Genomic DNA, 12,368 nt, shown 5'->3' on the forward strand with positions numbered 1-12,368 from the left:
AGAGAACTACTGATGGACAAATGGTTTCCCAATTTTCAAAAATCATGAGGTGGGGAGTATGGATTCTTCAAACAAAAGGGGCACAGAACATATTTGATAACTGGTAAAATTCCAGAAAATATTCTCATAGGGATGGCTAGTAACATATTGAAGGGGAAGAAGGGAGCATAAATGACTCAAGAATGAGTCATGCCACATTAACCTCAAATCTTCTTTTGATAGAATTATTAGACTAGAAATTAAGGAAATTGCCATTCGGACAGTATATCTGGATTTCAGAAACTTGAGCAAGTCTCTCAGGGTATTCTCAAAAACAAAATGGAGAAACATAAGCTGAATGATGGCACAAATAGCTGAATTTTAAACTGGTCCTAAAAAAATAGTAAGTAATGGATTAACATCAACTTGGAGAGAAATTTCCTATGCCATAGCATTCTGTTCTTGATCCAAATAGGGTGAATATGTTTTATCAACAACTGAGATGAAAGCACAAATCTTGTAGATGGCACAAGTTTAACAGGAGTAGATATCTAATGTGTTGGATTACAGAATCAGGAGCCAAAAAATCATTTAACAAATGAGAATGATTAGCTGCACCTAAGATTTCATTTAATAAGGATAACTAGGCTCATAGAATTACTCTGAGCATCCACAAAATTCATTATTTATAAAGGCACTCTGTGCCTTTGTGGCCTGACTCCCTAAAGTCGGAATGCCTTTCCTCCCTCCTATTCTTTATCTGCTGTTTTAGACATTCTTTAAAGGCTTAACTCAAATGCCATTTTCCAAATGAAATGTTCTTTGAATTCCTAAATTGGTAATAACTTTGTCCTCACAGAAGGCTTTTTGGAACTCTAATACATGCATCTTATAACCACTGCATTTCTATAGTGGTGCTTTGCTTTACAAGATTATAAGTTCTTCTAACACAGGAGCAATATTTTTTTTTTCCTTCTCTCTACTGCTATTTACTCAATATGTACTTAAAATGTATATTGCTAAAATTCCAATGCTTTTAGTTTTATAATCATGAAAGAAATTTAGCCTCTATCTTCAGACTTCCAAAGATGCAAAATCCAAAACCTCCAGAAGCAAACCATTTCTTTTGTGGACAGCTGTTTCTTGGGTACCCTCAAAAAATCAATTAAGAAGTCAATTTTCTATCATAACAATACATTAATGCTCTGGTTTTAAAAGTAAATGGTAATCTCTGGGGGGTGGAGCCAAGATGGAGGAGTGGATGGAGGGCAGCAGAACACTGTTTCACCATGAAAATTCTCTCTGACCAAGAGTAAAATACCACCACAAAACAAATACAGGAGTGAAAGAACCAAGAGAGACAGAGGGAAATAACCTTCAAAAAAAAGCAAAACCCCCAAAGTAGGCAGAGATCATCTGGGGAACTGAGGTGAGGGGGGGAGCAGAGCTAACTGGAGGAATAGCAGGAAGTGAAGAGCAAGACAAAAGCAAAACACCCCCTCCCCATCACCCCACACATCTGCTCTCACAGGTTTTGAATTTGAGCCCAAGGTAAGTCAGACCCTGAGATCCTACCAGGGAAACAGAGGTCCAAGCCAGCTAACATCCCTTGAAATTACAAACCTATGGGGAAGTCTGGAGTCCCAGCCCAAGGCAATCTGAGCTGAAGGGGGCTGACCTGCGTGGGCCCAGAGCAAAGCAAAGTCCTTCTTTAGTGTGAAGACACAGTTCTCAAGGGAAGCCTCCCTGGGATCTTTTTACCCAAGTCTAAGGTTGGAGCTCCAAGACAGAGCAATGTGAAGATTAAATTTAACTCTCCCCTGGGTTAAATGAAAATACTTAACTCTGGCTAGATTGTGAAGATTTAAATTGTAATCCCTGCCTATTTTTTAGAACACCCTACTTAAAGTTGGGTATGAAGAGCTGCCCATTTTAGATGTAATCACCAAAGGTGTAAACACCTCATTCACACTTGAGTGGGGGAGGTCTGTTACCCACCTGTGCAATAGTGGGTGATGAATCAGAAGCGACTGACCACCCCCTGGGCAGTACTAAAACAAAAGCATCAACTGTGATTTGGTAGATGTAAAATTAGGGGAAGACACAGGAAGTGAAGCAAGAGAAAATGTCTTTAAAAGGGAGTGACAACTTCCTGAAGAATTTAATTCTTCATGCTTTCGAGTTGAGGTCGGTGAAGAGGCTGCTGACTGGATGTGAGACCCTGTTTTTTGTGGTGAGGCTATTCTAAATCTCTTTCTCTGAACTGACACGCTGACTCTTTAACTGCTGGATTTTCTGAAAAAACTATCCTCAAGAGAAACCTACTCTGGAGAGAAACTTCATGGGTCCTTGGCTTTGTTGAGGCTGACTGAACTAACTCTCTCTCCCCAAGGGGGGGTTGGGGTGGATGTGCACGGGCCAAGAAATAAATTATTTAGTGTTTAGGCTAGATAGCTTACTTTATCCTCTTTCTGATTTCTTGCTTCACTCTTTCTACATTTTCTAAATAAATTGTAAATAAAATCTCTTTGGAATTAATTAAATTCCTGGCGAACACACTCATAAAATATAAGTCCAACACTTTTAAAAAAGAACCTCTTTTCCCCCTTAAAGCAATCAAGGATGTTCCTGATTGAATCAAGAACACCTTAAGACCAAAAACTTGAGCCTAAGCCTGGGGCTAGAATCTGATCAGCAGCTGACCTGATCAAGTTGAGACTGAGATCAAAAGCTTACACCCAAGCCTGAGGAAAGTCTTTAAGCTATCAGCATCTCAAATATCAATTGAATCAGTAGGGTGAGGGGACTCTCAGAGATCTCAGTCCTCAGACCATCTGGTAAACTAGTAACAACCCAGAAAATAAGCCAAAAATAACATCAAAGAAGGACTGAAGTTTAAGAGGGCACCCCAACTCCCCAGAAAACAAAGCCTACCTATAATCATATATGAAAAAATGAGTAAAAAAAGTTTTAAGAGCACCTAACTCTAAACACATTTTATAGAGACATAGGACAAAGACACAGAAGTGGACAGCAAAAGCAAAAGAAACACACCTAAACTCCAAAAGAAAAATATGGATTGGACATAATTCTGGAAGAGCTCAAAAACAGACTTCAAAAATAAATTATCAGAGGTAGAGGAAAAGTGGGAAAGAGAATGTAAAGTGATACAAGAAGAAAAAGGAAAACCAAAAATGACAGAGGGAAACTAGGCCTTAAAAATCAGAAATGATCATCTAGAAATTAATGATTTCATGAGAAATCAAGAAACAATAAAAAAGAATCAGCAGAATGAAAAAGAGGAAAACATACAATATCTTATTGAAAACACTGACCTAAAAAACAAGTCTAGGAGAGACAATCTGAGAATTATTGGATTACCTGAAAGCCATAATGAAAACCTTGGATATCATATTATAAGAAATTATCAAAGAAAACTGCCCAGTGATACTTGAACAAGAAAATAAAATTGAAATGGAAAGAATTCACAGATCACCTCCAGAAAGAAATCTTTAATTGACAACTTCTGGGAATATAAAAGCAAATACAGGACCACCAAGCCATGGAAAAAATACTTGATGAAGCCAGAAAGAAAACATTCAAATACCATGGAGCTACAAATCAGGATCACTCAAGACCTAGCAACTTCTACAATTTAAGGATTGAAAGGCATGGAATATGATATTCATAAAGGCAAAAGATATGGGTTTACAACCCAGAGTTAGCTATCCAGCAAAACTGGGTATACTCTTTCAAGGTGAAAAAAAATGATTATTCATTAAGATAGAAGAATTCCAAGTATTCCTGAGGAATAAGTCAGACCTAAACAAAAATTTTGAAGGCCAAATATAAGACACAAGAGAGGCTCCAAAAGGTAAGTAGGAAAGAGAAAATTTAAGGGACTCATTAAGGTGAAAATGTCTACATATATGTCTACATGGAAAGAGGATTTCTATAATTCTCAAAAATTATTCTTATTAGTAGAGAAGATAGAAGGAATTTATTCAGAAAGAGGGTGGAAAAGTAAGTTGATTATGATAATATGATATATAAGATGAAGTATGATGATATGACATATGAATATGTGACGATATGGAATATGTATGATATAATATGTATGCATATGAATGACATGTTAAAAATCTATCAAGGGCTGAGAGAGAGGGTTGCACTGAGAGAAAAAAGGAGGGATAGAATGTGATAAATTGTAAGAGGTGAGAAAAATAATACAGAGAGGAAAGGATTGTGAAGATTGGATTTGGACATCTCCTGATTTTAACAATGAAATTACTTAGCTCTTTCTTTATTGGGAAGATTGAATGTAATCCCCAGTCTATTTTTAGATTTTAATTCCCAAAAGTGTTAACTCAGTATTGAATTAGATCTACCCATTTAAATCTACAAAAAAGTAACTAACCACTGAAGGTGCAAACTAACTAAAAAAGATGTGAACACCCATTTCATGCATTGAGTGGGAGGTCTGTGACCAATGTGTGAAAGAGTGAGCAGTCCTGGAGAGGGCATCTGCTATGATGGGTAGATGTGAAATTTAGGGGAGGTGACACAAGAGAAAAAGATCTTTAAATAGAAGACCAAAGAAGCCAGAAGATATAGATCGAAGAACTCTGACTCGGAGTTGGACTAGAGGATCAGTCTCTTAAGCTTGGAGTGAAGAAAAGTCACTCAGAGGAGAGACTGGAAGACAGACCCTTGAGGAGAGACTAGAAGACAAACACTCAGACTTGGCTGTGGAACTCGACCCTAGAGAAGCTCATGCAGGAGACCTCAGACTGCTTTTCCTTTCAGAGGGTCACCATGGTGAGTGTAAAGGCTGACTTAGTTTCCCTACCTTTCTGGAGGTGTGAACCTCCAAGAAAGGCCCATCCTCTTGAGACTACTTTTCCCTGATTAGGGCATTAGAATTTCTACCTGGCTCTGAGGAAGCCAGAGCTCTATCTCTCTTTCTCCCCTTTACTTTCTATTGTAAATAAACTACCATAAATAACATTTACTTTAGTAATTCATTTTGGACTTAGAAATTAAATCCCTGGCGACCACCTATTAATTATTCAGTTCAACCACAGAAATTTTAACAGGATAAGGGCTTGATGGGCAATGCTTAAATTTTACTCTCTTTGTGACTGGCTGAGAGAGAAAAAATGAGTATAGTCAGTGGGGCACAAAATTCTATCTACAGAGAGGCAGAAGTAGAACAAGACATGGGAAGCAGGGGGTAATACAAGGCAGGTCTAACTGGGAGGGATGGAGGGAAGGTGTGTGTGTGTGACAAAAAAGCAGAATACTGGTGAGAAGGAATAGAGTGAAAGAGAATAGAGTAGGAACTAAAGGGGATAAGATGGAGGGCAATACATAGTTAGTAATCACAATGCTTAATGTGAATGGGATGAACTCACCCATCAAACAGAAGCGATAGCATAGTGGATTAAAAAACAGAATCCTACTATATGTTGTTTATAAGAAACATATTTGAAACAGGATGACACACACAGATTCAAGGTAAAAGGCTGGAGAAGAATATATTATGCATCATCTAAAGTAAAAAAAAGCAAGAGTAGCAATCATGATACCAGTCAAAACCAAAGTAGAAATTAATTGGATTAAAAGAGATAAGGAAGGAAATTACATTTTGTTAAAAGGTACTATAAACAATATCATTAATAAACATCTATGCACCAAACAGTATAGCATCTAGATTTCTAAAGGAAAAACTGAAGGCTCAAAAAGGAAATAGAGAGTAAGACCATACTAGTGGGGATCTTAACCGTCTTCCCTCAGAACTAGATAAATTGAACCAAAAAAATAAATAAGAAGGGAAGAAAATGAAGTGTTAGAAAAATTAGAGTTAAAAAATATTTGGAGAAAACTGAACAAGGATAAAAAGGAATATACCTTCTCAGCAGTACACGGTACATATACAAAGATCAACCATGTACTACGGCATATAAACATTGCAAACAAATGTAGAAAAGCAGAAATTTTAAATGCTTCTTTTCCAGATCCTAATATGTTAAAAATTATAATTAACAAGGGTCTATGAAAAGGAAAATTTTAAGTTAATCTGAAATTAAATAATATTAATTCTTTAAAATTGGTGGGTCAAAGAAGAAATCATAGAAACAATTACAAACTTCATTAAAGAAAATGACAATGAGGAGACATCGTATCGAAACTTATGGGATACAGGCAAAGTAGTACTCGGGAAAACGTGTATCTCTGAGTGCCTACAGCAACAAAATAGAGAGTGTGAAGATTAATGAATTGGCCTTGGAACTGAAAAAATTAGAAAAAGAACAAATGAAAAATCCCCATATAAAAATTATATAGGAAATCCTAAAAATTAAAGGAGAAAATAATCAAATTGAAATTTAAAAAATTATTGGAACTAATAAATAAGACTAGGAGCTGGTACTTTGAAAAAAATGAATAAAATAGATAAAGCACTAGTCAAACTAATAAAAAAAGAAAACAAATTAACAGTAACAAAGATGAAAGGGGCAATCTCACCTCTAATGAAGAGGAAATTAGGGCCATTATTAAGAACTACTTTAACTCAATTATATGGCAATAAATATGACAATCTAGGTGAAATGGATGAAAATTTACAAAAATATAATAAATTTCCCAGATTAACAAAAGAGAACATAGTATTCTTAAACAATCCCATCTCAGAAAAGAAATTGAACAAGTCATCAAGGAATTTCCTAAGAAAAAATCCCAAGGACCAGATGGATTCACAAGTGACTTCTATCAAACATTTAAAGAAAATCAAATCCCAATACCATACAAATCATGTGACAAAATAAATAAAGAAGGAATGTTATCAAATTCCTTTTATGACACAAATACAGAACTGATTCCAAAGCCAGGCAGAGCAAAAACCAAGAAAGAAAACTACAGACCAATCTCTTTAATGAATATAGATGCAAAAATCTTAAATAGAATACTAGCAAAAAGACTCCAGTAAGTGATCACAAGGATCTATGATCAAGTGGGATTTATACCAGGAATGCAAGGATAGTTTAATATTAGGAAAACCATCCACATAATTGACCATATCAATAATCAAACCAAGAGAAATCACATGATTATCTCAATAGATGCAGAAAAAGCCTTTGTCAAAATACAATACCCATTCCTATTGAAAACTTGAAAGTATAAGAATAGAAGGGTCATTCCTCAAAATAATAAACAGTATATATATATATATATATATATATATATATATATATATATATATATATATATATATTTAAAATCATCAGCAATGGGGACAAGTTAGAAGTCTTGCCAATAAGATGAGGAGTAAATTAAGGAAGACCATTATCACCCCTTTTATTCAATAATGTACTAGAAACACTAGCAGTAGCAATTAGAGAAGAAAAAGAAATAATGGGATTAATGTAGGCAATGAGGAGACATTTTTTTGCAGATGATATGATGATATACCTAAAGAACCCCAGAAAAACAACTAAAAGGCTACTAGAAATAATTAAAACTTTATGTTGCAGGGTACAAAATAAACCCACATAAGTCATCACCATTTCTATATATTTCCAACACAACTCAGCAGCAGGAGTTAGGAAGAGAAACTCCATTTAAAATCACTCTAGATAATATAAAATATTTAGGAATCTATCTACCAAAACAAATACAGGAATTATATGAACACAACTACAATACACTTTTCACACAATTAAAACTAGATCTAAATAATTAGAAATAACATTAACATCCTGGGTAGGATGAGCTAATATAATAAAAATGACAATCATACCCAAATTAATCTACTTATTCAGTGCCATATCTATCAAACTACCAAAAAACTTTTTTATAGAATTAGAAAAAATCATAACAAAGTTCATCTGGAAGAATAAACGATCAAGAATAGCAAGGGAAATAATGAAAAAAATGTGAAGAATAGGGGCCTAGCAGTACCAAATCTTAAATTATACTATAGAGCAGTGGTCATCAAAACAATATGGTAATGGCCAAGAGACAGAAGGGTGGATCAATGGAATAGACTAGAGGTAAATGACCTCAGTAAACTAATGTTTGATAAATCCAAAGTCACCAGCTTTTGGGACAAAAACTCACTATTTGACAAAAACTGCTGGGAAAATTAGAAAACAGTATGGGCAAAATTAAGTTTAGATGAACATCTTACACCCTATAACAAGATAAATTCAAAATGGGTAAATGGCTTAAATATAGAGAGTGAAATCATAAATAAATTAGGTGAGCATAGAATAGTATACCTGTCAGATTTGTGGGAAGGGAAGGAATTTAACACCAAGCAAGAGATAGAGAATATTGCAAAAGGTAAAATGAATGACTGATTACATTAAATTTAAAAGGTTTTGTATATATAAAACCAATGCAACCAAAAGTAGAAGGAAAGCAATAAAGTGGAAGAGCATTTTTATAACAAAACTCTCTGACAAAGGTTTAATTTCCCAAATATATAAGGAAGTAAATCAAATCTACAAAAAATTATGCCATTCCCCAATTGACAAATAGTGAAGGGACATGAGACAGTTTTTATATGACGAAATCAAAAAACTATCAATAAGCACATGAAAGAGTGTCCTAGATCCCTCCTGATTAGAAAAATGCAAATTAAAACAACTATGAGGTACCACCTCACAACTAGCAGATTGGCCAATATGACAGCAAAAGAAAGTGATAAATTTTGGAGGGGATGTGGCAAAAAAGAGACACTAATACACTGCTGGTAGAGTTGTGAATTGGTCCAACCATTCTGGAGGGCAATTTGGGACTGGGCACAAAGGGCTTTAAATGAATGCCTACCCTTTGATCCAGCCATACTATGCTGGGTTTGTACCCCAAAGAGATGATTAGGAAAGACTTAAACAAAAATATTCATAGCCTTGATTTTTTTGGTGGCAAAAAATTGGAAAATGAGGGATTAGGGAAGGCTCAGTAAATTGTGGTATATGTTGGTGAAATACTATTGTGCTCAAAGGAATAATGAACTGGAGGAATTCCCTGTGAACTGTAAAGACCTCTAGGAACCGATGCAGAGCAAAAGGAACAGAAGCAGGAGAACATTGTACACAGAGACTGATACATTATGGTACAATTGAATGTAATGGACTTTTCTACCAGTAGCAATGCAATGACACAGGACAATCTAGAGGAACTTGGGAGAAAGAACACTATCCACAAAAGAACTGTGGAACCAGAAATGCATTAGAAAAATATATGATCAACCACCTAATGAGACAGGTATGTGATTAGGGTTTTAATGTTAAAGAATTACTCTACTGCAAATATGAATAACATGGAAATAGGTTTTGAACAATGATACATGAATAACCCAGGGAAATTGCCTGTCAGCTCCATGAGGGGGGAGGGGACAAGGGAGGAAGAATCATGAATCATGTAATCATGGCAAAATATTCTAAACAAAAAATTAAACTAAAAAAAATAGTAAATGGTAAGAATCAAGCTGATAATTCTTTCATGCCCTTAAACTGTAATGACAAAAAACAAATGACCAATGAGTAAAGTCATACGTAGCAAAATCAATAGCTTTTCATTAAGGAATAACACACAAAGAATTAAATGGCTTATTCTGTGACAATAACATTTAAAATTCATACATTACTTTTCACCTTTACCATTATTATAAAGATGACCACATGACTTTGGGTCATTTGACCTATCGCTATTTGGCATAAAGAACAGTTCAAAACAGTACATTTTATTTAGCTTTTTCTATTTTCACTTTATTTTGTTGTTTTTCCCCTCCAAAGATTCTGTAAAACAAAATAGGCTAGAAATCAAATAGAAGAAATTAACAAAATCAAAAGCTTAATGAACTATTACACATAATCATTTTTGCATTTTCTCAAGTGTTAGATTTCAGCACATCTCTAAAAACTCTTACACAGAAAATTATGTCATTTAAAAATACACTTATATGAATGCTGCAGGGGATGTAGCAAAGTCAGGGCATAAATGCATTGCTGGTGGAGTTGTGAATCGATCCAACCATTCTGGAGGGCAATTTGGAACTATGCCCAAAGGGCGATAAAAGACTGTCTGCCCTTTGATCCAGCCATAGCACTGTTGTGTTTGTACACCAAAGAGATAATAAGGAAAAAGACACGTACAAGAATATTCATAACTGTGATCTTTGTGGTGGCAAAAAATTGGAAAATGAGGGGATGCCCTTCAATTGGGGAATGGCTGAACAAATTGTGGTTTATGTTGGTGATGGAATACTATTGTGCTCAAAGGAATAATAAAGTGGAGGAATTCCATGGGAACTGGAAAGTTCTCCAGGAATTGATGCAGAGCGAAAGGAGCAAAACCAGGAGAACATTGTACAGAGACTGATACGCTGTGGTACAATCGAAGGTAATGGACTTCTTCATTAGTGGCAATGCAGTGATCCTGAACAACTAGGAGGGATCTATGAGAAAAAAACACTATCCACATCCAGAGGAAGAATTATGGGAGTAGAAACATAGAAGAAAAACAACTGCTTGATTACAAGGGGATATGGCTGGGGATGTAGATTCTAAATGAACATCCTAATGCAAACACCAACAACATGGAAATAGGTTCTGATCAAGGACATGTGTAATACCCAATGAAATTGCAGGTCGGCTGAGGGAAGGGTGAGGGGAGGGGAAGAAGGGAAATAATGTGATTCTTGTTACTAAGGAATAATGTTCTAAATTAAATAAATTAATTTTTAAAAATACACTTACAAAGTCTTTCCAGTTCTTGACGTAAAGTTTGGCATTCTCGGCCTTCATTTACCAGTCTCTCCTGACACTGAGACAAGCGCTTCTCTACCTCAAAGTATTGTTGTTCTGGAAAAAAATTACATCACAATTTGTTTACATTTTATTAATGCAAATGTAAAACAAATGTAAAACATTTTTTTAAACCAACTTTGTGATTTTTATTGATGGGTGACAACTTTATATTCCTAGATATCACTAAACTGTGTACAATTAGAAACTCAACATTAAAGAAGAGCAGACAGAAAAATTAAACAAAAGCAGACAAACAAAATGTCAACTTTCATTATTTTGCCCATTTTAAAATCTTGTGTACACAGAAGTATAAATGCAGTTTGAAATGCAAATGTAAAACATAAATGTAAAAAATTTTAATAATAAACTTTAATTTCCTGAGGTTTTAAGAAAAAAAAAACTAATGGCAAGTACAGGATTTGAGTGAAAGTAAAGAGCCAGGATCATTCAGTTGAGCTCCTTCACTTGACAGATGGAAAAATGAGGTCCAAAGAAGTAAGGGGCTTACTCATCAATGTCATACAACTAAACTAATATCAGAGCCAGAAACTAAACTCAAGCCAAACTTTTGGTCCAATGTTCCTTCTATTACTCCCAGATAACTTACATTTTAAGTCTTTAAAAAGGTATTTTTAATGACTTTAAAATTTACTACAGCACTGGCATCAAAAACCAAATAGACAAATGCTTGAAAACCACATATTAACTTAGAAAACCACATATGAACATATTGTATTCTAATTTTATTTCTTTTGTTACACATTTCTTAATTTATATTTTAACCTGGTTTAGAATTGGAGTTTTTGACACTTCTGTACATTAGCCACTAATGATACATCTTGTGGAACTAATGCTTGCATTCCTGAAAGCTATACCAATCAAGATTGGCAAAAAGAAGGCATTTAAATACTTGTGTAATAAAAAAAATCTATAAAGATAGGCTTAGAGGCATATCATGTTATCTGAGGGCCATAGAAAGGCTCACTGACAGTTTGCAGTGACAAATTTTTTATTCCATGATCACTGCTAAGTACCATGATCTTAATTTCATACTTTTTCTAGGAGCTGGCACAGAATACTAAATTAATTCAAAAGGAAGAATTAAGTTGAAATGTTTTTCTTAACATAATTTTTCTCAAATTTAATTTAATTTCTGGGGGCAGCTAGGTGGCTCAGGGAATGGAGAGCCATGTCCAGAGACAGAAATGGGTTCAAATCTGGCCTCAGGCACTTCCTAGCTGTATGACCCCCAGACAAGTCACTTAACCCCCATTGCTTAGCCCTTACCACTCTTCTGCCTTGGAACCAGTACATAGTATTGATTCCAAGATGGAAGATAAGGGTTAAAATTTTTAAAATTTAATTTCTAAAAGCAATCTTTTAACAATTCAAAGCAGAGTACTAAAAAAAAATCAGCAACTCTGCAGATGCAAAAAATGGGAATACAATTAACCATTAAAACAGATTTTATTGATCAAAGCTTAAAATTGGTTAAGTATATTAAACAGAGAATGTATTACTTACTTATACCATACACTTAAAATCTTTCTTATTGAAGTGTGCCACATGAAGAACAAA

General features: G+C 34.8%; 1 protein-coding gene across 7 annotated transcripts in view; it reads right to left on the reverse strand.

Annotated features, from left to right (window-relative positions):
* TPR (translocated promoter region, nuclear basket protein) overlaps nucleotides 1-12,368 on the reverse strand; it is a 94,584-nt gene that overhangs the window by 71,463 nt on the left and 10,753 nt on the right. For all 7 annotated transcript variants that reach the window (XM_016430011.2, XM_056815654.1, XM_007480967.3 and 4 more), the window contains one exon: nucleotides 10,740-10,844. In XM_016430011.2, the coding sequence (XP_016285497.2) occupies nucleotides 10,740-10,844 (105 nt within the window). The remainder of the gene's footprint in view (nucleotides 1-10,739; nucleotides 10,845-12,368) is intronic.

Source organism: Monodelphis domestica, chromosome 2 (assembly GCF_027887165.1).
Source record: "Monodelphis domestica isolate mMonDom1 chromosome 2, mMonDom1.pri, whole genome shotgun sequence".
In the NCBI taxonomy this organism is placed as follows: Eukaryota; Metazoa; Chordata; class Mammalia; order Didelphimorphia; family Didelphidae; genus Monodelphis; species Monodelphis domestica.